Below are 27,539 nucleotides of genomic sequence, written 5' to 3'. Positions count from 1 at the left end.
GATAATCCCACATCCCACTTGCTTTGTTTGCATATTTAATTTTGCTCAAAAAGCCAAATCAAACCTCATACATTCTTCTTTGAAAAAATTTCTCTACAACCTTCCTCAGCAGTCCAATGAATCTGAACCAGGGTAAAAGTTTCTAACTCATTTGAGGATATTTCTATTTACTGTATCTGTTTCCCTTACTTTACGTGATAAAGTGCTTCAATTTCTCACTGGGCAGAAGACATCAATCTCCACCATTCTTCAAAAATTCTTCCTCTGTAGATCAGGGGGCTCCTAATCTGTGGAGCAGGTGTTGTTGTTGAAGCAGGAACAGCCAGAGAAATGTAATTGTTTCTGATGCCTGTGACAGTCACTGTCACTCAGTCTGCAATGCAGGTGTCAACAAAAGGTCAGACTCCCAAGTCACAGGATATTTTTGCCTGTTCTGATCCCTGAGACTGAAAAATGGGGCTGAGAGCAGGCAGTCTGTCCTCAGTTTTCTTATCACCTGTCTGCAGGCTTTGAGGGACAATGTGGTGCCTGGGGTGACTTGCTCAAGGGAAGAAAGAAAAGTCCAGTGTCTCTTCATCTGCCAGTTTTCTTCATTCCCTCCTTGAAGTCTTTGAATTTCCATTCAGGCTCTAAAGGAGACTCCAAAAGATAGAGATCTCACATTGCTGAAAGTCTTTCAACCCCAAGAAAGAGGTAGAGAATATTAATATGAAAGCAAAAGAGCTGGTTTGGAAGGGTTTAAAGATCAAGAACTTTTCAATGTCATTTTTATTCAAAGCATTTCAAACAGCAAAATATATTCAAGTTAGGAGAGCTTTAGGTGAATAAAGCCTTTTTTCTGGATTACATTATTTCCTCATATGAGATGATATGCAGTTAAATATGTAATTAGAAGTAAATATATAATTATGATACTCCTTTGGTCTTTCATGAAATCTGGCAGCCTACATAGCTAATGTGTGGATTCACTCCTTCTTACCAGAAGCAGATACTTACTCCTTTCATTCCCTCTGTAAAACCCTACAAAGAACTGAGTGTCTAGAAACACACTAGCTACTGCAATGAGTGCTGTAGGTTCAATAGAATTGCTAGGAATATGTGAGAATCCTGGAAACTGCAAAGTCGAGGCAATCTTCTCCCTATTTATTGTTTCCTACATAAACTCTTTATCAATGAGCACCTAAGGACTTTTTTTTTCACTTGCATCAGCTTTACAACTGTATATTTCCATTTATTTAATTGTAATTATTTCTGGTGAAAATGGTGGTGTGTTTTCATGGTGTTAGTTTACAATATTTTAATAAAAATGCATGACTCCCCTATGAAAAAGAAAAATCCCGTATCAGCTCTTTTCAAGCAGCACCTCTAGACTGAAACTAACAGACCAAAGGAGAAAACACCAGTGGCTATAAAATATTCTTAGCCCGGAGGTACGAGAATCTGCCAATATCACATAATGAAAACACAAGCACCTGAGAGATTACAACCTTATTTACCCTTTTTGCCTACAGACTTCCTATGGAGTCCAATATATTTTGTCTGTGGACAAAACCCACAAATCATTAAAGTAAGAAGAATTCCTGAAAGGCTTAAAACCAAAAGCAAACACCCGAATCCTTCAGGCACTCTATTACAAGAGTAAATTGGACATCCTCCCATGTTTGGAGCTCACGAGTTTGTATGAAATTGTGGGCATGGTACCAGACAGTCATGTTCCTGTGAAATTGAGTACATTTCCTCAGGAATTCCTGGAGGTAAAGTAAGAATTCTCATTAACGTGGGGCTGTGGGTAATCTCACAACTGGCCAATCCAGCCTCCTTGTACTGGACAATGAAAACCAGACAGGCAGTGTGGAAAACAGGGGAATTGGAAACAGAAAAGAGCAACACAGTCCCAAACCCTAAACAGTTTTTTTGGAAACGTCCCATTTGTGATGGTGAGTCACAGAAAACCCAAGCAAAGAAACTCTACAGCACTCTTGCTTCCATGGACAACATGGCAGGAGTAAATAAAATGGGCCACGGCACAATCCCATTCATCCAGGGTAACTGGTGTGTCTGGCATGGCCCACACCTCAGAAACTGTGTTTTCCTCATCTCTCTCCCAGCACAGACAAACAGGGTGGGCTCATGTGCCCAGGTTCCTGGGCATAATCCCTGACCTGTTCTGTGTTCACCATTGGTGGTCAAAGCCTTTTCAGATTTCAGTAAAGCTTTTGATATTGTCTGTCACAGTTTCCTTCTGGACACAATGTCCAGTACACAGTTGGATAAACACAACATGTGATGGGTGAGTGACTGGCAAGTCAGGTGCAAAGGCCATGACAAATGGGGTGACATCAGACTGGAGGCCTGTCACAAGCGGAGCTCCACATGGCCTGTGCTCTGCAACACCTTCATAAATGACTTGGATGCAGGACGTTAAGGCATACTATGTAAATTTGCTGATGACACTAAATTGGGAGAAGCTGTTGACTCCCTCCAGGGCAGGGAGGCCCTGCAGGGAGACCTCTACAAATTAGAGGACTGGGCAATCACCAACCATATGGATTTCAACAAGGGACAGTACTGGATTCTGCACCTGGAAAGAAGGCAACCCTGCATGTATGGATAGACTCGGAATGACAGGCTGGAAAGCTGTGGAAGGGGACCTGAGAGTCCTGGCTGACAGAAAGTTGAATATGGATCAGCAGTGCCCTGGCAGCCAGGAGGGCCAAGCGTGTCCTGAGGGGCATCAGGCACAGCATCATTAGCCAGGCAAGGGAGGGGATTGTCCCACTGTGCTCTGTGCTAGTCTGGCCTCACCTCGAGTCCTGTGTGCAGTTTTGGGTGCCACAATATAAGAAGGACGTAAAGCTATTAGAGAGCATCCAAAGGAGTGCTATGAAGATGGTGAAGAACATAGAAGGGAAGATGTATGAGGAGCAGCTGAGGTCACCTGGCTTGTTCAGCCTGGAGAAGAGGAGGCTGAGGGAAGACCTCTGTGACATCTACAGCTTCCTTAGGAGGGGAAGTGGAAGGGCAGACACTGATCTCTTCTCTGTGGTGACCAGTCACAGGACCCAGGGGAATGGAATGAATCTGTGTCAAAGGAGATTTAGGCTGGCTATTAGGGAAAGATTCTTCACCCAGAGGGTGGCTGGGCACTGGAACAGGCTGCCCAGTGAAACGGTCACAGATCCAAGCCTACAGAATTCCAGACACATTTGGACAATGCTTTTAGGCACATGGTGTGATCCTTCGAGTGGTCCTGCGAAAGGCCAGGAATTAGACTTGATGTTCCTTGTGGGTCCCTTTTAACTCAGGATAATTTATGACTCTGTGAGAAACATGATGCTAATATGCACACACAATGGGTAAAACAGAGGATGATGCTCAAACTCATTTTCTGGCCCTGTTGGGGCCAGACAGGGCTATTGAAATTCTGCAATGCACACCGAATATGTTGTAAGCATGAGGACATCCTGCTAACAAGTATGACCAAAACAGAAAGCAGAGCATTGGAGGGGAATCACAAACTGTTCTTTTAAGGACTTTCATAATCCATTTTAGCTGTCAGTGGAAAAATGTGCAGATTAAAAATATTCTGAAGTCTTCTGTGCTTTTCCTTGGTATCTAATGACTGGTCACACTGCAATTAGATAAGATTGCTAGGGAGAGTTATATTATTACTATTACTAATTATATATCATATGATAATATTAATATAATTACACATTGTACCATATCAATATAATTTTATATTCATTTTCTAGCTTGCATTAGAAAAAATTCCATGGTTAGAAAAAGCAGATGAACTCTCCAGTACAACAAGCCCTGATTAAGGTACCATGTCTACATCATTATGCAGGATTTGCACAAGGAAATAAAAAAGCTAAGGCAAAAAAAAATCTTGTAATAGAAAAATTTCTCAAGATAGTCACTAAATTTGATAGTTATATCTATTAAGCTTTCCACTTGGAAGGACCTGTCCCAGATTGTCTATTGAGAAATTGTATCCCTTGTTAAAGCTTGGTAGCATGAGGCTGATATGGTCCACATTACCAGTGAACAACAAGATGGCACAGATAATAAGACTCTCATTTTTGGAGACTGAAGTGTGTTTAAATGAGGCTGCAGTTTGAGTCTGCAAATGAGCACGCTCTAAAAATAACAAATGGAGCACAGATAATTTTCTTTTCTTTTATAGTTCAGTTTTGGTCAAGAATCACATTGATGCTTCATTTTCTGCTAACATGGGCAGTAAACTCATTGCCTTCCACAACACAGGGGAAGCTTCAAATGTGTGCTGAGCTGTGCAGGTGTCCCTGCCCATGGCAGGAAAGTGGGAATGACATGCCCTTTAAAGTCCCTTCCAACCCAAATCATTCTATCTCTATGAACATGTGAACCTATGACCCTGTATAGGGACCATGGAACATGATACATCCATAGTCCCAGATGCTGTTTTGCATTTTGGGTGGGAAAGGGAATTTTGAAGTATGTTTATTGGGGAAGCTGAAGTAAATAATTTTAGTAAGCCTGTGTGCTTTCTTTTTCTTAAGAAATAATCCTCTTCTCTATTTAAAAATTTAAGGAATAGCATTAAAGTTGCAAGTTAGGTGGTCTGGGGTAGCTGTTATTGTTAATTAGGTCTAAGACCCTTTTCAGGAAAAACAAGATAAATACATGCAAAAGAAGGGAGAAATCAACAGCAGAGCCAGAAAAATACAACTACGCCTTTTAGCACAGCCTCTTATGTGCGAGGTCAGTAATGGGAAATCCCAGTACGGCATGGCTTTCCACAACTCACTCCCACTCTTGGTCATTTGTACCCATAACAAAACATGTGGAAAGTTGATTTCAGCTGCCTAAAGCAACAACAGAGTCATGACAGGGAAGAAAAAGATGTCTCTCTTCATAGTTAAGACAGATCTCACTGCATAGGTGGCAGAGAAAATAAGAAAATAAAGCGGAGAAGAAAAGGAAATGCAAAGCTTGCAGTCCAGTTGTGTTCTTGACTCAGCTCCTCTGTGGGCTGGTTTGGGGAGAGCATCTTTATGTGAGGTTACTGGCAGAATCATGGCCCCAGGAAAAGGAAAGAGAGAAGAAGTAATATTGAAACACTTGGGTCTTGCCAGTTATCTCCTGCTTGCCTAAGTAAAAAATCAGTATCCAGGGAGGGGAACTTGGCAGTCCCTGGCCATTAGTGATAAGAGCTACCAAGATGATGAAATTTGTAAGAAAAACCTCCAGGCAATGACAAGGATATTTCAAACACCCAAAGGACTTGACTCTTGAAATCCCTTTCTGGGAATCAGCATATTACTTGAATAAACACTGCAGCTGTCTGGTATAATTGACCAGGATGTATCTTTAGTTTTCTAAGTTGATCTTTATATTTTAATTCACTATTAAAATACAGTATTTTTATATTATGCATGTATGCGTGCAAAGATATCAGGTACATTATAAGTTAAGAAACAAGATAAAAATAAATAAATCACAAGTAAAAATGGAAATGATCATGTTCTTTTAAGAGGGTGTTTAATTACCCACCACTTTTTACTGTCATTCACAATGATTATCAATTAATCTACATAGCATTAATTTACATAGGAGGATGTGGAAAGTTAAGCTAGAAAAGTTCCACATCACTAAGAATGATTTTTTGAAAAATCTTTACTTATATCATAGATTCAGACAGATCCAGCAGATGTCTTTTGCAACACCTGATTTATTCAATTATTATTTTCAGACTAAAATCAGCTTTATGGAACAACACCATTTTTCATCATTCTTCTCCTTCCCTGGGGACAATTGTTTCAACTGAAACCTTCTACATGGGTGAGAAGAAATGAAATTTGTTTCTCAGACTTCTACTTTAAGATGATTTTGTCCTTTCGGAATAGTTACTGACACCAAAGAAAGTAATTTACATCAATGTCCCTTTCAAGACCACTAGCAATCTTACCTATTTAGATCATAATCAAACTACAGCAAAAAAATGCCTCAAGCATCCATTTCACTCAGCGTCTACCTATTCTGAACCTTCAGAGAACACAAAAATCCTTATAGTTACTTATTCCTAGACACAACCTTACACAACCTGTCCTTCTCATCTGTGTTTGTTGCTTTTCTTTCAATGACAAGACTCACTTCTTTTGTTTTATAAAAGGTATTAAAAATGCTTACACCCTTAGGCAAGTTAGGCAACCACTGAAAAATTCAGTCAAAAAAAAAAGGCAAATTCATTAGGTAACTCTGTGTAAATTACTACTGTGATCTTGTAAAGCATCACTTCTTAGGTTTTTATCAACATGCATCTTGACTGCACTCATGTACAAACTTTTTATTAGCCTCTCTTGGTGTGTTGCAGTGGCACCCAAACGCTGCTCTCTGGTACCTTGTCTCGTGGGCTATTATCCCTCCCTGCTTTCCTTCCCCTCCCATGGAGCTATTCACACACCTATTCGGTGAATGAAGTGTTGTGGCAGCCATCTCCTTTGGCACGCCCAGAAGCAGCAGAAGAACAGCAGCATCACTGCTGCAGCTCGGTGCCTCTCCCTACACAATGTGTCCAAGGATTTTGCATGAACTGGACTGTTTACATGGCCAGTATCTTCCACGGGACAGCTGAGAGGAGCTAACTGAGTATTTATAGCAAAGGATGGAACAGTCCCTTAACAAGTCCACCATGCCCTGCAGTCAAGCATGTCACCAACATGGCTGCAACAGGGGAAACCACATCCTGGGCTAGACCTCACACCTTCTGGTGGGATTCCCTGCTCTGCTTTGAAGAACAGAAAGGAAACAGTTACATTTTTTAACAGTTTCCATAAAACTAGATAGTAAAGAAAGAATGGTCACAGGCAGATTTTCAGAGAATTTGGACCAGAAGATTTAGCTACAAAAGCTATGAAGGCAACATTTGCAGAACACAGGGCATTTAAAACTTAGTCTGCACTGCAATCTTCCTGTATCAAAATATATTTTCCTAGAAAACCTTGTCTGTCTTTCTGTGAGTAGTTCTGAGACCAAGTAATTCTATGAGCATATGCACCTTGACTTCCTTCCTCAGTGAAAATCAAATAATTTCCTCAAATCTTGAGGAGTATAGGTGGCTTCACTGCTTGTTCAGTGAAATCCTTCCCCTGGCTTCTCCTATTTCCTTAGGAAAAAACAGAGAGGATTGCAAATCACTGGGGACTGCATTTGAGAGAAAAGAAGAATTCTTTCTGCAGTCAGGTCACATTCAGGCAACAAATTTTAATGGAAGAAGCTAGGCTGTGGATTTAGTACATGATTAAAAGAAAAATGTCCTGTCAGTAGAAGCTCACACAGAGATGGGTTTTAATCAGTGGATATTTTCCCCCATATAAGAAAGTCTGGGCACATGATTATGAACTACAATATGCAGAAAGAATCATGCTGCTGAGCATGAGTGAACACGCATCTATTGCTGTCAGGCTCAGTGAGACTGCAGTGGGAGGCTCACCTCTGGTTTGCCTGTGCCTTTTACACTACATGTGCAGACTAAGGAATCAGTAAAATAGTAAAACACCTTTACTTAAAATCATATCTGCATGTAAAAATCAATTAGAGAACTGTGTTCTTTGGAAATAATAATAAAAAAATTGCAGCAAAGTCAAGCTTATCCAGAGCTGTCAATCACCCAGTGAACTCCTAGCCTAGAGGAGTTAATTTCCTTGGTTGGTTTATCAATTTCACAGCTGGAGCAGACCTGATGCAACACACTCCTGGCAATGCAGAACTGCAGCTTGGCAGAAAGGTAGAAATTTTATTCCACCTTCCAAGTAAACTATCATGCACTGATTCTCACAAACTGCTGAAAGCTTGTGAGTGTCCTGAGAGGCACGAAGACAAATATCTTAAGAAACAATATACTCTGGCTTTCTGAATTTCCAGGATCTTTGTTGTCCCAGTAGCTCATCAAAGGGTTACAGGCTGCCAATAATATAGTCAAGAAAATATCCCTAAAGTTCAAAGCAAACACTGCTTTCACTTTTCTTAATGAAAAATGTTTGATTTCCGTGTTCTCTAAAAAGATGTTTAGATTGGCAATCTCTGTTACACTTTTCACTCTATTCTCTAATAATGTCCAAATTCCTAGTGCAACATTCAGCATTCTGCTCAGCTCTAAAGATAGCATGTAGACATACAAGTTTGCTGAGGCACTTTAGCCTGCCTTTACCTCTTTCACCACCTCTCCTGCTTATTTGCGCAGATACTCACTTGTATTGGAATCTGTGGTCACCATGTTTGCTGTGCACTGGGCTGCTGAAGTTCCCTGCTCAGTACTAGTCCACGTTAACTTCAGAAATGAAGTTAAATGAAGGAAATGAATAGGAATGAAAGTATCTATCTGAGAATTGCAAGAAATATGTTGCAGACATTTAGTCTATTACACTGTTTCTGCCATGGGTGTGGCAATTATGGGCAGAGGTTGAAGGGAGGAAAACAAGCTATTTTCCAAATCTCCCATTTACTTCCAGTTCTTCTGCATAATTTGCAACAAAATATTAATGAGCTCCATAAAGGTTAAACTAAAAAAATTGATTTCTCTTTTTACTATAAATACTTTTGCATAAATAAAAGTATTTCAGAATACCTGCACAGAACCTCACTAACATTTTTGACAATAGAAGAATTGTCACAGTAATTCTCATGTAAAATGTCAAACAACTCTGTATCAAGTACTACAGAATATCTAGAACAACTAAGTTCCCATGTAGATTAACTATCAAGGTGAGGGCACTACTATGCTGTTAATGCTTGAACTGTTGTCTGCTATCCCCTCAACCTCAGCCATCTCTGGTGCAGTAGTTGGCCAAGTCTTTTTCACAAATCCATATCATAACAATTAATGAATGAATGAGAATGCAAATAGCTATAATATCAGTGTTTTCAGTTCCTTTTAAATGAGCTGCTTGGAAAGCAGGCATCCCTGGATTGACAACGGAGATGAAAAACCACAGATTTATCTTGATCCTGTCTCACACAGTTGGTTTATTGACCCAGCCTAGTATTTAGACAAATGTACTTGTGTATTTTACTACCTACGCACTACCATGAATAAAGAGGTCTAACCAAATTTAACAAGAAAGGACAAGGCCATTTCTAGAATGTTAGTGCAGATACAGTCTCTCACTATTTCTCTTTCTCTTGGTATATATATTCTCTTGTTTTTTAACACTGAAGGCTTGTTAATGGCAAAGGTGAAGTGGGCTGTATGCATCCCTGAACCAATACTACAGTCAGTGGAAGAATTGCACAAGACACAGCTCCTGATGCAAATACAATGACACAGCTACAATAAAGCACTGGAAGTAATGTTGAAAGCCATAGGCTTGCACAAGCCTCTGTAGCTTGCTTGCAGTCTGTTTCAGAGACTGACAACTCCTCTGTAACATTGCTCAGGCTAAAAAAATTCTTCTGATTTTCAATAATCTGGTGATCTCACCAAACTTACTAATAAATCTGTGAGAAGCCAACAGTTCACCATAACTGTCTATTCACATGGCCAAGAGACAAGTGTTCCTGGCTATTACTGGTTTTATCGTTGTTGTGATGATGATGATGATGATTGTGATGGTTGTGATGAAGAACAGGCATATCTTTCATACACTTTTTTGGAGTAATGTTGAAGCTCAGCTCTGCAGACAATGAAAGAAGTTAATTTTCCACACCACTTTACGATTGTTTATTATGAGAAAGAAGACATCACCTGTTTTCTGAACAAAAAATGTGGGAAGGGTGCAAACTAAAATTAAAGAAAATATGGAATACCTTCAGGACAACTATGTTTTACTCATGTGTCATTCCTATAGCCCTTAACTCTAAATTACCTCATGCTTTTCTCTTACATGATGTTGACTGGCTTTCTTAATCAATCACTTGTCACTCGAGGAAACGTAAAGAAAGCAAGGACCTTGCCTGAGCACTGGTGTCAGCCCCTACAGGGATTTTCTTTGGAGAACATATATGATATGCTTCCTAGCATCCTTTTCTATCCAATTATAAAAATAGCAGTGCCATAACTAACAGGAAAAAAGGGCCTGCTGCAGCGCCCCAGAGGAGCCACATTATATATTGATATCATTAGACCTTTTGTTACATTTAAATGAACATGAACCAACCTGCAGCTCTGGCAGGGGCAAAAGCTGCTTTGCAACCTCTTTTGGAGCAATTCCTGGAACTTTCCCAATGGCATAGAGAAGGTAATCTTAACATCAGGGATAGAGGACGAGCCATGCAAATCAACCAAAAAAGCATTCAGATTTATGGGTCAGTAGTAAAAGCTTGGTCAATGACCTGAAATACATTAAGCCACTCCAGCGCTGCCTGTGATCCCAGTGTATAGCTCAGTAGTCACAGTGTTTCCCCTGATTAATTATTTACACAAGACTCATAACCTCTATTTTAATGCCTGTTGTGTTAAATATCTTTTTAAATTAAATTCTATTTTTCTTTGATTAAAAAAAAAGCAGTTAAGCCTACCAAATGTCATAATTAATTCTTACGTCAAATAATCAACATTTGGTAGATTCTTTGAAGACAGCAGGGCAGAAATAATTCACAAAGTGAGACAATTGCATGGAGTCAGTATGAGGCACTGACTAGTGACAGATATTCAGAAATTAAGTCAGATCCTTGCTTATCATTTCCCTATAGATGTGATGCTTGTATACTGGAGAGAACAACAGAGATTAAGAACATCAGAGAACTGTGCAGAAAAAGTAAGAGGAATAGAATCCTCACAAACAGGAGAATGCAATGATCTTTATGACACAGGTTATTGTATTATTATGAATAATAATAATAATGAAAATTCAAAATATTTGAAATCATCATACTTGGTTAATTAAAACAGGATAATCCTACAAATGTATGGATGACAAGATTAAGAATACTAACAAGTAGATTTTAAAAAGTGTTTAGCATCAATTTATGTCAATAATTATGAATCTTTTGGGCAGATAGGGACCATTTTTATAGAAAATGAGGTAAGAGCTAGAACTCTTTTTTTTTTTTTTTTAGCATAACATACCTCATGAAGTTCAACAAGGGGAAGAGCAAAGTCCTGCACCTTGGGAAGAGCAACCTCATCCATTGAACTATAGTAGGGGCCACCCAGTTTGGGGGAAAGGATTTCGGCAGAAAAAGACTTGGGGTTCATGGTGAGTATCAGGCTGAAAATGTGTCAGCAGTGTGTCCTTGCCTCATAGAAGGCAACTGATACCCTGGGCTGCATTAGGCAAAGTTGTGCCAGCAGATGAAGGGAGGTGATCCTGCCTCTCTGCTCAGCACTGCTGAGGCCTCACCTGCAGCGCTGGGTCTGGGTACAAACTGGAACACAGGAGGCTCCCTCTGAACACCAGAAAACACTTTTTCAGTGTGAGGGTTATCAAGCCCAGGCACAGGTTGCTCAGAGAGATTGTGGAGTCTCTCTCCTTGAGATAATCAAAAGCTGTTTGGACACAGTCCTGGGAAGGCTGCTTTAGGTGGACCCAGCTGAGTGTGAGGGGGGTTGGATCAGATGACCTCCAGAGGTCCCTTCCCATCTCAACCCTTCTTTGTGATTTTGTGATACAGAGGTTGCAATTTTTCTACTAGTGGTAGACATGTTACTGAGCATTCAGACACTATATTGAAAGCTGCTTTAGAAGCCTGTTGCCTCTTAGGGAAGGTGTACAACATTTATAAATTCAGGAGTTCAAAGAAGCACTGGGAATACATCTTTTTAGGACATACACTTTAGCAGATAGTGACTCTGCTCACAGTGACCACAGTATCCAGTTTCCAAAGTGGCTACCAGGAGTGCTTTTTCTTATACTTCTGATATTACAGCTTCATTACATTCTGTAGAAAGTAATGTATTTTTCTATTCTAGTGTATGTTTTGTGCTTCGTAGTGTATGTGATAAGCTATTCCCCATTGATAAGCTATTCCCATGGATATGCTCACTGCTTTTTACTTCACTATGGAAAAATTTCAATATTCTTAATCTCTCTATTGTTGGGGTCCCTTCCCCCTGCCATGGAGCCCTGGGAGAGGGGCCCTGGGGGGGAGGCACAGGATTTCCCTGCCCCTGGTCAGCTTCATTCCCCATTGGTTGGTTTGGGTTCCCTGATAACACCAGGGACTCTTGGGTCCCGTGACTGCGGAGTTGCTGAGCAGAGCCCCGGCCATGCGGCTGGAGAAATAAACATCTCTGAAACATCTACCACGAATCTGTCCATATATACTTCATTTCCACGGGACTCCTGGTTTGAAATATGCTTGTTGCAGTAATCCCCGCTGCGACACTCTATATCACATCTTTGTCTGGATTTATAGGTGACTCTGCAAGAGAGAGTTTGGGGGTTTTTTTCTGTCTGTTCCTTCTCTGTAGGTCCAGCAGGAAGCCTGAGGGTTACAATAATTGATGCTTATGAAAGGCAACAGCTGGACCTCTGCAAAGCAAACCAGTAGCTTCCTTCAAAATATCCTGAATTTGGTCAGCATAAACATGCTGAAGAGCTTCAGTGTTTTTCATGTTTTTAGGCTTAGGGTTATCACTTTCTTTGCTTCCCACCTTCCTTCAGTGGTCTAGATTATAGGTTATCCTTCTATGCTGTGATGAGAATGGAAAGAAAGTTAACTTCACCTTGTGTAACGCAGCATTGTAAGAAAGTAACATCTCCTGGCCCAGAAGCATCTAGTTGTGACAGCCCGTTGCTCTGCCAAAATTTATTAATTTTGCTTCTTCAGCACTGGTGAAGTCATGTGGCTGCTAATTCCAGAGTTAGCACAGTGAACTCTGGCTTGGGGCTTTCTGCTGCACAGTGTTAAAGTCATATTAGGCTCTGGGTCTAATACAAATCTCCCTGCAATAACTTGGAGAACTTTTCAATGCTCAAGCTATTGAAGCCAGTGTGTACCTGGCATTTAATCCTCTCAGTGTGCATTATCTATTTTCAAATAACTAAAAAAATTGTATGAAGTGTCTTTCTCAAAGATGCTAAGCTGTCGCCATTTTGATTGTATTATTAATTTGTTTTCTGAAAATAGGTTTCTGTAATGATGATCTGCCTTGCATTTTAAAGGTGTTGTGCAGAAGAATTTATTCATCAAAATAATATATATATTATGCACTACATCAAATAAATATAGAGTTTAAACACAAAATTTAACTGTAATTATTATTTACTATTAATTGCATCCTATTGTCTGAAACTTCTCTTGATTCTCCCCCAATTGAAAGAAATGTTTAACATCTTTCAGCTACCATTCACTTGAATAGGCACCCAGCAGCAGGATGAGATACAAAGGTACTGTTTCACCAATAAAAATATTTTTTAGAAACAACTACAAAGCAGATAAAAAAATAGCTTTACCATGTTAAAATTAAATAAATGACTGTCAAACCTATTCCCTGAAGCAGGGTTTAATGCAGTCACAGCTGCAGCATTCTGTGCATATAAAAATCTTTATACCAGTTAAAAAATAAAAATAAAAAGTCACCTTTCAATAATGCTGCTAGTGAGTTATGTATCTCGACAGGTATCCAGTACTTACCCCTGGAGGTATTTCTTCTTTCAGAGGCTCTAATTCTCTACCAAATGGAAGTGTTTGCATTCCCAGTCATTTGGACAAGGGTTAGCATGATAAAATGATTTGTTATGCCAATAAAGTTTTTTGTTACACTGTAAAATGCTTTGTTACACTACTATTGCTACATAAAAATGTTATGAAAATTAAGTAGGTTGTAATGTCCAAAAAGGAATAGTCTGCTTTTGGGACTAGCTACCAGGAAAAGGTAAAAAGAATGATCTTATGGTCTACAGCTCCTCAGTCCTCTGAAAAGACAACCTAAAGGACCTTTTAACTAACAACTGAAATTGGTACCCCAATGAGGAAAGCAGCTATGCATCCAAAATGGATGGGAACTTCCTCAAGTCAGTAGTGCTCAGAAGATGGGAGGAAACTGCAAATTATTTGATAATCCAGGTGGTGATTTCTGTCCTGTGTGACAGTACATGAAACAAGCCTAAACTGCAATGTGGAAGGGATACTGAAGTAAAGACTCATGGTATGTTAATCATAACATGTCACAGATGGGGTAGCAAGGTAGTAAAACTGGAGGAAAACCTTACTTTGCATACAGTATTTTAATTTTAGCATTGTGTATATCAATCAAAGCAGTATCTGAAACTGACAACTATTTAGTTCACAGTCATGCCTTATAAGTTACTGGAACATTTCAAATTTTCAACTGAATTAGAATTTTTATTTAACCCAGAATGGCAATCAGTCACTTCTTCAGAAAGGGAAGGACAGTTACATCTTATGCTTTATAACTATTACAGAATTTCTATATTTTTTCATTTTCATATTTGCTTAGTTTGTTTATATTAATTGTGTTTATTCTATTATTCTAATATTAGTATTTGTGTTCCTGTCATTTGACAGAACCATACTGCACTAATAAGTGCAGAAGAAAACAGTTCCTGTGATCAACAACCAGTTGTATCGAACTCCAAATCTGTTGATAATCACAAAGAATACTAGAAAAAATTTTAACATATACATTTTTTTCTTATAGAAGTGAGGAAATGTTTAAAATATTTATGGTTTTCTCCTTTTAAACTAACCACACTTCATTATCCTTTGTATAGGCTCACTGATGCAGAGTGAATGACACTGCATTGTGAGGGAAGTCTGCTGCAAATGAACTCAAGGGAGAAGCACCTGCTTTGAGCATCAGGGCCACACAAAAATAAGGAAGGTGCATGCAGTTAAGCCTGAATGTGCAGAACTCTTCTGGAAGGCCCACTTTCACAGTAAGGTTATAATTTATGTTGGCATATACAAGGCTGGGCCTCAAGAGAAGTAATTTTGTCTTTCCTGGAAAAGATCCTGACTCGAAGTCTTTGCTGCCTGACTGAAGGATGGTTGGGAAAAGGCTTGTGTAGGTCTTGTGATGTCACTGATGCCTGAGAAGCTGATAGACCAGGATAAGACACATATCCTGTGTAGGTGCAGGTGATGTTACAGGTGTACAAACCAAGTGCACTACTTCAGACCTGGATCATCAAGTAGAAGTTCATTAATCACAGATGTACAAGTTTATCCAAGTCCAACTAAAAGCAGTAGCAAGGAAAAAGCACTTGGCATCTTACAAAAGGCATTCAGTACTGCAGAGGAATTATCTTGAACTTTCAGACAACTGGACAGAATGATAGATGTAACCACATATACTGATTTCTTTTCTTTTAAAAGAGAAATATGCTAATGCTGAAAAAAAGTAAAAATTGAAATTTAAAAATGATTTTAAACTCATGAGTGAGATTTATTCTGAAGATCCCTTTTACTTTGCAAGTGGTAGTATGTACCAGTTTGATAGTTAAACACCTTGAAGTACCAAACAGACCAGAAATATGCATCCCTTCCGGCTGCTCAGACCAAGTAGTTCACCTGACTAGCAGGTGTGGACTGCAGACCACACCTCTTCTCCCACTGTCCAACAAGCCTTGGTAGCCATGGTTAGGACCATGAGCCACAAGCATTTATGTCCTCAAAATAGGTCTGGACATCTGGGGTGATCGATCCTATGTGTGACCACTTGGGGTCAGCCAGTTGCAATGCACTACACACAGCTATGAAGAGAAAGCTACCACTTCTAGGAGATCACACACAGTTCATGCCAAACAACCTGTTAATCACAAGCAGAAGCAGCCAACAGACTGAGGAAAAACTGTGGCCAAGACTGGGCTGTTGCTCCCAAAGAAACTCATTGAGTCCCAGCACTTCCCTGCACTGCAGCCTTTTTTAATGACTTCTTGTAATTGCATTTTTGACTGGTGTTGCAACAAATGTGGACAGTGGAGGTAGAGTATTCTGATAATGCAGAGTTCAAGGAGAGAAAAAATAACATGGTTAAATATAAATGCACACTTTAATTCCTAATATTTTTCTGACCTTTTTCAAGGACTAATCCATATCTGAGTCTGGGAAGAAACTTAGCTATGTATCATGTAAAATATATTTACAATCAGGGCTAAATAAATGGCGTAATTGATTGTGAACTTCAGAAAGGTTTAGGCAAATTTTTTCAGACAAGTCTGCTTTCCTTTGCTCTACATGTCTCAATGAATGAGAGCCAAGGACTCAAGTTAATTTCCACCTATCCCAGCAATGGCCAGAATGGGTACTATGTCTGTATAGAGCTTTAAGAGATATAAGGAAAGATAACAACAGTGCACATTTTAATAAGGTATATATAATTCTCTAATTCAAAACACAATTAAAAATCTCTGTAGCTATCTATCACCTACTACATCCCCTTTCCAGGACATGCAACAGCAGCAGGCTGTGTGTGAAAGGACTGATGGAATCCCAGTAGGAAAAGAAACGTGAACTTACAGAGAGGAGTATTTGGATAGCGCTGTGAATGACCTCTAGGTACTGGAAATCGATGATGCAGCCTGTCACGGAGACATAGGAGTAATCCTCTAGGATGCCAGGGGAAGAAGGACGCACCACCCTCCGTATGCAGCCGGGCCCGTGTTCCCGCCACCAGGAGCGGTGCATTGAGATGTTAAAGGTCATGAGATCTGTTTCCTAGGAGAGGGAGGGAAAACGCGTGAACACCTCTGACTTTCTGTTATTTAAGGTAAAGAAAGGGGAAATAAAAGATCTTCTCAATTTTATAAGGGCAATGAGATAATTATCCTTAATCCTCACCCCAGTAATTTTAGCATGAAGGTAGGATGTTGAAGTGGAGAGAGGAAATTGCAAACATTCATTGATTATTTTGTAGTTGTGCAGAGGAACTTCTGCCTGGCATAAGAACCATCATACCAGGTACTGTACAAAACACATGTTCCCTTGGAATTTTGCTGTTACTTGATTAGAATGTAATTTAAGAACTAATTCATTTCTTTTTAACAGACAACAGAGCCAGTTTTACCCCACATTATTGGAGACAATCTAAATCAAATTTACATCTTATTTGATGATTTCCATAATCAGATTCAAATGAGAAGATGTCTCCAGTCAAGCATCCTTCTCTCTGTTCTTCCCTCTGCCCCTCATCCAGATTACCGACTTGTCAGTTTAATGAAAGAACCTACTTTCGTGAACTGATCTGGGTTTAAAATAAAAGCAGTAAGTTCTCTTCACTCAAATTATCTTCCTGATCAGATACTAAACCTACCCTGATGAGTACTAGTTGCATTGTAACCCACACAGGATGTATAATGTCTGTGCATTTTAGTAAACGTCTTCCCAGTTCCACTTGGAGCGGTGAAAATGGCAAACCTACTAATGTGCTACAGATTTTCTAAGAGCTTACCCATGAAGTACAAAAAGGAAAATTCATTTGAATTAACAACAGATTTGGGTCTTTAGGTCATGCATAAGTGAAATACACTGAAGTTGAATGGATGCCATTTAAATGCAAAAAAACCCCAACCCTCCTCACCGGAGATAAATGAGAGCTGAGTTATATTGATACTTTAAACAATTAATTCAGATTTACGTTTCTATGTTTCCCATTCTCAACTTCAAGTAAAAAATGTCTGCAAATTGTGAGCCATATGCCCACAAAATACCCCTGGCTTCCATACATGACAGTTTGTGAGTATTTCTAGTGACACCAATCTGCCCTTTGCATCCCACAAATATGTCCTGTCTGTGGCCATTTACTTCCATCCTGACCAAAGGGATATTCAGAGCAGATTCCAGTTGCAGAAGTAGTACACTTTTTATTTTCCTTTGTTAATTGCCTTTATTCTGGCCACACCTGAAAATTAACAAAGGAATTAAATCCTGCCATCCTAACTATATTCTAGTTATCAGTAAGAAATGTGCCTTTGTGATCTGCTGGTTTTTTCTCCACAACTTCTTTACTCTTTAAATGCAGGCTTGCTAGAGCATTATTTCCAGTTGATGAGGCATTTCTCTTTTGACTTTGCATGTCAATCCCTGATACCGGTTTAGAAAATTTTCAGCTGCAACATGAAAACAACTCGTGAAATCAGAAGCTGACAGGCAACTCAGTTTAATGAAAATATAATTATAAATATAGTCTCAGGGAACAGCCAAGGCTTTCTTTGTACAACAATGCTGGAGATTGCACAGTGTTATCAAATGCTTTTAAAAATTGTCAATTCTAAGAAATGCCAGTTGTCAAGCAGCGCACACATATTCAATCTAACCTATCTCAGAAGCTCTTTGTTGAGAAGCAATATGGATTGGTGGGTTAGTGTGTATCAAATATTGCAAGGTAACACTTTGTTATCACAACTGTGGGAGTAAGTTGTGATGTCCATAGTGTTGGTGTCACAACTTTCTTTGCTCTTGTGGGTCTATTTGTCCTTTACTGGTTTTTGTCTTGCTGTTTTAAAAATTATACCCTATTACAGTGTTTGTACTTTGCTAGTTCACAGCCAGTGACAAAATTCCACAAGGAAACAGCTTGATAAATTTTGCCAACAAATGAAAAATGTAAGATTTTGGCATGCAAACAGTACAAACACCTCATAAATAAGATCCTTCATTTCTGGGAAACTGTTATGTTTGGCTCTTGGGGTGATTAAAAAAAATTGCTTACTTGATGGTCATGTTCATGTTTCAAGGCTGCTGGTGATTCAGGTAAGAAGAAAACAGCAAAAAAATCCCAAAGAAATATCATGACAGCACTTACTACATTTTAAAAATAAATTCTTATTCAGAAATTCTGGATAAAGGTTGTAAGATGAGATTTCCATAATTACTTTTCACTTTGTGTATTACATTCTGAGCTCTCAAAGCGGGTAAAAGCAGATAATGATGGTCCAGCAAGGATCAGTTTTCGAAATGCAAACAAAACCATTTGGTGCGTGAGCTTGACCTCTGAAATATCACTTCACAAAATGGCAGCCATAAGCTGTTCGAGCTGATAAATGTTAAACTGCCAATCAATAAAAGAAAGCCTGACAACAAGAAAAAACAATTTTTTTTTTCCTAGCAGCTGAAACACTTCTCTCTAACTACTTGAAGATTCTTAATCCATAAAGTGAGTCAAATGCACCAAGCATTAAAAAAATTAACCTGTATCTTTATAGCCATTTACTATGGCTTTACAGAACCGTAGAAAATTCAAAGACTCTTTGCTGGGATGTACAGACTTTAAATGTCAGTGAATTCCTGAGAGTGTTTCGGTATTTGTAAATTCACAGCTTGGAAACCCTGAGCATGGTGGAAAAGCTGCTGCCCAAGTGGCTTATTTTCACTTCTGTGTTCAATGCAAGTTACAAATCTTTCAGAAAGTACAAGCAGATGCTTGAAGTTTTTCAATGGATCGTTTACTATCTTCCAATTTCACTGGCAATTATTAAAAAAAATGTAAAAAAAGTTTAATCATCAGCAGGTGACAAATAAAAATGCTTATTTCTCAGAAAAAAAATGCTGCTGCAAAGCAAGAGACTCAATTTCAGGCTCTGTACAAGAGAAACCAAGTCGTCCTTCTAACTAATCCAGTTGGGATTCATTTAACAGTTGAAATTTCAATCATGGATGGAAAATTGGTCTCTTCTGAGCATATATCTAGACTTTAATTCCATATATCAGCAGGTAAACTGTACTTCCTCAGCTGGTAATCTCTCAGATAGACACCATAAACGGAGAGGAGGCAGAACACAGGCAACAGATCTTCCAGGAAAATTGTGTGACTTAGGGAAGTGACACAGGGAAGTGAAATCCCATCCCCTACTCCTCCCTTCTTTAGTCAGCACTAAAGCAATACTCCAATCTTTGGTAAGAAGTTTGCTCCTGAATATAGGATCAGCCCATAATCATACTTTACTGATGTAGAGTCCCACTTTATGGTCTATGACTTTTCAAGCCTTTAAACTATATATAGGATTTGTGTTGGCTGTCAGCCCAAGGATTAATTTTGATTATTATTGGAAATCATTGCTATGGCACATACATTCTTTTAAGGTGAGATGTAATCCCTGTGAGTCTGAGTAATACTAAGTGCTTGGAGATAATGTTTAATTTCATTACATCTGCTTAAATTCTACATTTGGTTTCAAGTGGACGTTTTCTATTGGGCAGGGCTTTGAGCAACCTGATCTAGTGTAAGATGTCCCTGCCCATTGCAGAGAGGTTGGTCTAGATAATCTTTGAAGTACCTTCTGATACAAAGCATTCTGTGATTTTTTGGATTCAATTATTTAGGTGGTGAGTCTAGGTAAAGTTTAACAAATCATAGTATAAGATGTTACAGAGTAGTAACAGGATGATGTTCCTTTCATTTATTTGTGTAAAATTTACTCACAGTGTCTATAAAAACAACACAAAACTTAATGAGAATTTAAGACTAACTAAAATCACCCATTTTAAAGAAAACAAAAAAAAGACACTGAAACTCCAGGGAGAAAACCCAATTCACCAAGATCGCCTTTCATAACAAACAAATATTACGCTGTGACATGATTACCACCACAGGTATTTGTTCTTTGAGTGTATGCTTCTGCTTTATGACATGTTATTTTATATTTCTTTCATTCCTTGTTAGTATTTAAAAATACACTCTTAGGAAAACAGCGAGCCCCGTGAACGCCCGACAGAGAGGGGTGGTGCACGGGTGGCGGCTGGCAGCAGTGGCGGTGGAGCAGAGCCGTGCCCAGCCGAAATGCGCGCTGGAGCAGGGCATGGGGGGGCCACCTCTTGGGGGCCCGGCCGAGACGTGGGCGCGGCGCCAGGCAGAGGCAGCGCAGCTGAGAGCAGAGGCAGCGGCGCGCAGGGAGCTGAGCGGCGTGGCCCAGCGCGGTCCCGAATGCGACCCTGGGAAGAGCACGCAGGCACGAGCAGCCCCAATGGCCCCAGCAGCCCTGGCAATTTCAACACGGGAGCGAGTGAAAACGAAAGAGAACGCAAAAACGCAGCAAGACAGAAAACAGCAGCCACTCGGAAAAAGGAAAAAATCATCATGGCCAAGGTTTTAGGAATAGTAAAATGGTATAATGTTAAACAAAATTATGGTTTTATAATGAGATGTGACAACCAGGAAGACATATTCATTCATAGAACTGCTATTAAAAAGAATAACCCTGAAAAATGCATCCTAAGCTTGGGAGATGGAGAGGTGCTGGAGTTCAAAATTGTGCAAGGTAGAAAAGGGTTAAAAGCAGCAGAAGTCACTGGGCCTGATGATGTTTCTGTAAAAGGCAGTATATATGCAAAAAATCGTAGTCATGTTAGACAATATCTCTATTATAAGCCCCACCTACAGTCTCCCTTTCCTAATCCCACCTTTCCCTTTTACCCTATATCCTATTACCCCCAGTGTATTCCCAATTCGTTTTTTCACACATGGTTTCCCTCACAAAACCATGCCTTTACCAACTGTTTCCCCAAAAATCCCTTTCCAATGCCGAGTGGGGGATGAAGAGGGGGAGGGAAGAAATTAACTAGTGTTGTTTAGAGTTCCAACAGGTACAAATGGAAGAAACCCTCTCCTGCCTCAGTTTCCCCACAAAGCATGCCCAGAGAGTCCTGTCTCCCTTCTGTCAGCCTTAAGATGTTCCAGAGAATCTGTTTGGACATTTAAAGACTCAGGAGGGTGGCTTGCTTTGTTTTGTTTTGAAACTGTCCTTGTTATCTCATGTTTATCCAGTTGTTTTCAATGTTAAGTTTTAAATCTCTTTTTGTTAAAAATAAACAGGTGAAATGTTGGGGCCCTCCCCCTGCCATGTAGCCCTGGGAGAGGGGCCCTGAGGGGACACACGGGGTTTCCCTGCCCCTGCTCAGCCTCGTTCCCCATTGGTTGGTTTGTGTTCCCCTGTGCGGGCAGAAGGACCCTCGGGTCCCGTGATTGCCTCAGTTCCTCGGCAGAGCCCCGGCCATGTGGCTGGAGAAATAAACATCTCTCTGAAACATCTACCAAGAATCGGTCCATATATATTTCTTTTCCATGGGCCTCACCGTTTGATGCGCATGCTGCAGTATCTGCACTGTAACAGAAAACTATAACAAGAACAGTGTGTTGAGCAGGATGGTGAAGAAGCACTTTTTTCGTTCACAAAACAACAGTCAACACTTGCAATTTTATAGAAAAGTGCAAGAGCACAAAGGCCTGGCAAAGCATAATGTTAGAGATCTTGACTTTTTTGTTGCTTGTGTGGTACCTAGCGCTTCCTAACACTTTTGTTTTATTGATACATACTATAATGCTTATTATAAATGAACATTAGGCTGAGGCATTAAATATTCCCATTCCATTTCCTAAGTGTAACAAGGATGCTCTGTTCTGACTTGTTACACATATTTTGTTTAAGCAGTGAGGAGAAAAGATTTTCAATCAAACACCTGGTCAACAGGGAATAAAAGTTTATATGCATAATGCTAGGAAAGGAATAGCACACTTCCTTGTAATTCCCTACACCCAATTATGTTTGTAATTAAGATGCAGGGGTGTTGGCAGGGACAAGGGACACACACATTCCTTAGTATCTAATCTCAAGGAGACATTACTCCTCACAAGATATAAATCATGTGTCCCAGCATTAATGAAATCTGCTCTAATTGTAGAAGTACTTGGAAACATGACCATCAGCTATCAGCCAAAGACCCCCACTGGCAGCATAACCTTAATTTTCCACCCTGCTGTTACCTGAAACAACAGGTTCTGATTCCAGCTTGCTTTGTGTGTGACCAGTTACATTCCATCTCCTCTCACTATGCTGAACAAACAGTTTTGAAGGCCTGGGCAGACAATACCGAAGAAGACCAAGGCCATTTCCCATTTCCAAATAGGGAAATTTGTGTCACTAGCTCCCACATTGTCTTTATTGGGATGACAATTTTTGAATATTGACTCTTTTTTTTTTCCTGTTTGTTTTTAATTTAAAAATGATGGCTTTTACCTATTCCATGAGCTAGAGGTTGAAGGTAGCCCACTCAGTGATTGTGGTAGCCTGCTCAACTGCTAATGGGATAAGATGAAGAACTATGTTGATTCTGGGCTGCTCAAGATATAACAGTCAGTATCTTCACCTCATCCTGAGCACCCTGCTGAATAAATGACATGAAGAGTATTCTTAAATTGACACTTATGGGTTGACTCCATTGGGACTATTCATCAGTCTGAACTGCATGGCAGACTAGACTTAGCAAATTCATCTCTGTGCTAGCAATGCACACTAAACCAGAGGAATCATGTGATACACCTAAATTAATTACCACTAAAAGAGAAAATTCACAGTATCAAAGTCTTCAGACACAGACCATGATGTGACCCCAGCATCACAGGCTGACAGTGGTTAAAAGAGGTACAGAGGTAAAGTAATGTCTGCTTGGTGTGATTAGAGGCTCATGGTTCTCACTTACAAAGATTAGAGGTTCAAAGACTGTAATCATGGCATCAGACCATGACTAAAGGGAAAGATTTCCATATCAAGCATAATTACTGTTAGAAAGTTACATTGATTTACTCTACTTTTTTTTTTTTTCAAATCTGTCTACAATCCTTTTTAACCATTTCCCAACAGTCTAGCCTCCATATCTGCAACCTTCCAAAAAAAAAAAAAAAAAAAAGAGTTAAGCTTAGCAAGTACTGGCCTCTCCTTCTTTTACTACTTTCATTCCTTGGGCTATAGAGAGTGCTGTCAGATTTTATCTTATTTTTTAAAAGTGAACATAATACTTTTGGAAACTTATTTGGAAGTCAGGCAGATGATCTACCTATGTTATAAAAATAGTTTCCCTGCACTGTTTAATTTGCTACATGCTCAGAGATCTGTATACTGTTTTGCAAAGCAAGCAATTTTAAAATTAGATTTACCAAACTTACTACAAAAGTGGAATGCAGCAGAATGTCTTTAAGGAAGCCAGAAGGCAAGAAGTCAACAAGAGAAGCATACTGCTGTCTTCTTCATGCAGTGGTAGTATCAGTTGCAAGAACAAATTATGAGAACCAGCAAGGGGCTGTTTTTGAAACTTGTTGCCCCTGAAGATGAGCTCTGATCTTTGGCAATATTCAGACCCATGCTCAAGTCCTGGCTCCATGTCTTTTCCTTGTTTCAACTCCCTTTGTGGAAGTCTCTCTGTCTGAGATACAGCCCAGAGATATAACAGAGTATGGCAGGAAAAAGCTCCAACATGCAAGGAAAAAACAGCATGAGACAGGGCGATTAGATCAATACGAGTCTTACCACTTGTCATAGGAAATTCACCAGCACAAAGAAGTCACAACTGCCCAGAAGAGCTGTTGTGCTCCGGTGGAGTCCTTGACACGTGATTAAGCCAAGTACTTGGTTTGAAAATTACTCTCACCTATTCCCTCTGATGATCCAGAAGTATGAAAGATCCACAGATTTGGAGTGATGCCAAACTGTGGGAATTGCTTTGAGTTTTGAAGACTGGGAATATGACAAGGGTTTGTACAAAGCCAAGGGTTTGTGCAGATTGGTGTGTTCCTCACTCAAGCCATACCTGATTTTGGCTGAAATAAAGAAGCAAGGCAGGACTGAAATGTAACACAGTGAAGAATTAGAAACATCTTTGGCAAGCCATATACAGCCACCTATATGAATGCTGTAGGAAAACTCAGGCCAGAGAGATGGGAAAGGTTAAAAAAATCTTGAAAAGTCTTAGTATACAAAAATGGGAAAACACTACAATTATGGGCCATAAAAAATTCTGTCCAAAAGGTTCATAAATGACAAGCATTTGAAAAAGGAGTTTATAACATAAAACAATTTCAAGGCTCAGCAAGAACATTTTAGCTTTGTTGTTATTGTTGCTGTTGCTGAGCAAAATTGCAGAGATCCCTATGGAGTCACACATACATTTGAAATATCACAAAATTAAAATTTGATGCCTCAAAGACAAGCTCCCACAACAGTTATAGCAAACTTTTCCCACACCATTTCATAATATTTACAAATATTTCTTATTAAAGTATTCTTATTAATTGTTCTTATTTAATATTACTCATTAAAGAAGACAAGATCAGACTCATGGGCCTGAGTACCTCACTATGTTTACAGTCTCTAAGCATTAAACAAATACACTGCTTAATGAAATGGAGAAGACTCCTGCACTGTTGATAAGAACTGTATTTCTACAGTTAAAATGGACAGGTCTGGCTTGGCTTGATCATACTAAAAGTATTAATTCTTTATAGTCCTTTGTCTTTCACCATGGACACCTTAGTATTACAAACTTTGCATGGAGTTTTAGTTCTAAAGTCACTGGGAAATGCATGAAAAGAGAGGACACAGTTTTTTTTCCAAAAAGCTCCATAATCCCATAGGAGGAACAGATGCAATGTAGCCTCTAGCCAAAACAGGATTTAACTTTGTTATTATCCAAGTAACCATATTTTGTTTACAGTGGTTGTGAACAAAGACAAAGCACGGGGATAAAGGCATGATTAAGAATATAATGTTGCAGCAATAGTATGATTAATTTTAAAATTTCTCTTCATTTCTGGTGGGTTCTGTGCTCTGTCTCAAAGAGAGGAATACCATAACATCTCTTCTTATCAAGGAGATAAATTCTATGCTGGAAATAAACACACAAGAGACTGGGTCCTAAGTTTAAAGGTCTGTCCCAGCCTCTGATGACACTAAAAAGCACCGTAAAAAGACTTTTGAAAATCCACTTGAATGTTAAAATTTCTGAAAATTTTTCTGAAAATGTTTAGAAATATAACTTCCTCTTTTGAGACTTGTTGGGGCCCTCCCCCTGCCATGTGGTCCTGGGAGAGGGGCCCTGAGGGGACACACGGGGTTTCCCTGCCCCTGCTCAGCCTCGTTCCCCATTGGTTGGTTTGTGTTCCCTGCGTGGGCAAGGACCCTCGGGTCCCGTGATTGCCTCAGTTCCTCGGCAGAGCCCCGGCCATGTGGCTGGGGAAATAAACATCTCTGAAACATCTATCAAGAATCGGTCCATATATATTTCTTTTCCATGGGCCTTGTTGTCTGATACATCATGTTGCAGTATCTGTAACAAATGGTGCAGATGGTGGAAAATTGATGGCAAGACACCGATCCCTAAGGACAGAAAATTCGTGAGTAAAAACTGCGCTAGATCTCTCTCTTCTCGCCTTGGTTTGGGTATTCTCTCTAAATTATGGAGGAACCATGGAAAGACTCTTGGGTCTCCGAGCCGCATATGGATATTTATCTTAAACTTGAAAAGATTCTTGAAGAATGATTTGTAAATTTTAGCTTAATTCAAGCTCAGAAGGAACTGAAACACTTCCTGGCATGGTTGTTTCAGAACTTTTTCTACGTCTCTTGGGATTTAATTCTTACCTAAGACTTTTGGAATACCGTTTGGACACAGTTAATTTTTGAGTCAAAATATATGCCAATGGAAGAATATTTTCATGAATATTATTTAATTACCGAGACTATTGAACAATGTCAGCTGTGTCTTGGCAAAGGGAAGCCTGCCTCAGTGTCCGTGCGACCCAGGCCACGTGGACCGAGCGCTCTGCGAGCAGCAGCGAGGCAGTTCCCGTGCACGGGCAGAGCCAAGCGAGCCGCAGTGTCGGCAGCGGAGCGAGGCGCAGCGGGAGCAGGGCAACCCAGCAGTGCCTGCCCAGCCCCGCGCAGCGCGTGGTGGAGCGAGCCCCGTGAACGCCCGACCGAGAGGGGCGGCGCATGGGCGGGGGCCGGTGGCGATGGCAACGCAGGGCCACGCAGAGCCCAGACACGCCAGAGCAGCACCGCTCGGAGGGCGCGGAGCAGCCGCAATGCAGGGGCCCGGCCAAGACATTGGAGTCGGCGAGGCAGCAGCCACGCAGGACAATGTCAAAAACAACTATGGATTTATAACACGAGATGATACAGGGGAAGATTTATTCATCCACAGAACTGCCATTAAAAGGAATAACCCTAAAAATTACCTGCAAAGTGTAGGAGATGGGGAAGTTGTACAATTTGATATAGTGCAAGGAAAGAAGGGTTTACAAGCAGCAAATGTTACTGGGCCTGGAGGTATTCCAGTCAAAGGCAGCTGTTATGCACAAAATTATAAACAATATCCATCCCAGCACTTTCCCTACCCAGAACCTACTTTCCCCTTTTACCCTATACCCAATATGAACCCTTTCCCAAGTTTACCCCATCCGCAGTTTACTCCTAATCCGTTTTTCACCCCATGGCTTCCCTATACAATTCCCTTTCCCTACAACTCCTCTCCAATGCTGAGGGAGGGATGAAAAGGGGGAGGGAAGAAATTAAACCCTCTCCTGCTTCAGTTTCCCCACAAAGCATGCCCAGAGAGTCACGTCTCCCTTCTGTCAGCCTTAAGATGTTCCACAGAATCTGTTTGGACATTTAAAGACTCAGGAGGATGGCTTGTTTGGTTTTAAAACTGTCCTTGTTATGTTTATCCAGTTGTTTTCAATGTTAAGTTTTAAATCTCTTTTTGTTAAAAATAAACAGGTGAAATGTTGGGGCCGTCCCCCTGCCATCTAGCCCTGGGAGAGGGGCCCTGAGGGGACACACGGGGTTTCCCTGCCCCTGCTCAGCCTCGTTCCCATTGGTTGGTTT

General features: G+C 40.1%; 1 protein-coding gene across 3 annotated transcripts in view; it reads right to left on the bottom strand.

The window, feature by feature from the left end:
• Positions 1-27,539, bottom strand: part of NKAIN3 (sodium/potassium transporting ATPase interacting 3) — a 391,690-nt gene that overhangs the window by 108,247 nt on the left and 255,904 nt on the right. For all 3 annotated transcript variants that reach the window (XM_039549430.1, XM_039549431.1, XM_039549432.1), the window contains one exon: positions 16,408-16,605. In XM_039549430.1, coding sequence (XP_039405364.1) covers positions 16,408-16,605 — 198 coding nt within the window. The remainder of the gene's footprint in view (positions 1-16,407; positions 16,606-27,539) is intronic.

Source organism: Corvus cornix, chromosome 2 (assembly GCF_000738735.6).
Source record: "Corvus cornix cornix isolate S_Up_H32 chromosome 2, ASM73873v5, whole genome shotgun sequence".
Classification (NCBI taxonomy): Eukaryota; Metazoa; Chordata; class Aves; order Passeriformes; family Corvidae; genus Corvus; species Corvus cornix.
The sequence above is the reverse complement of the archived record's forward strand: the minus strand, read 5'-3'. Positions and strand labels throughout refer to the sequence as shown.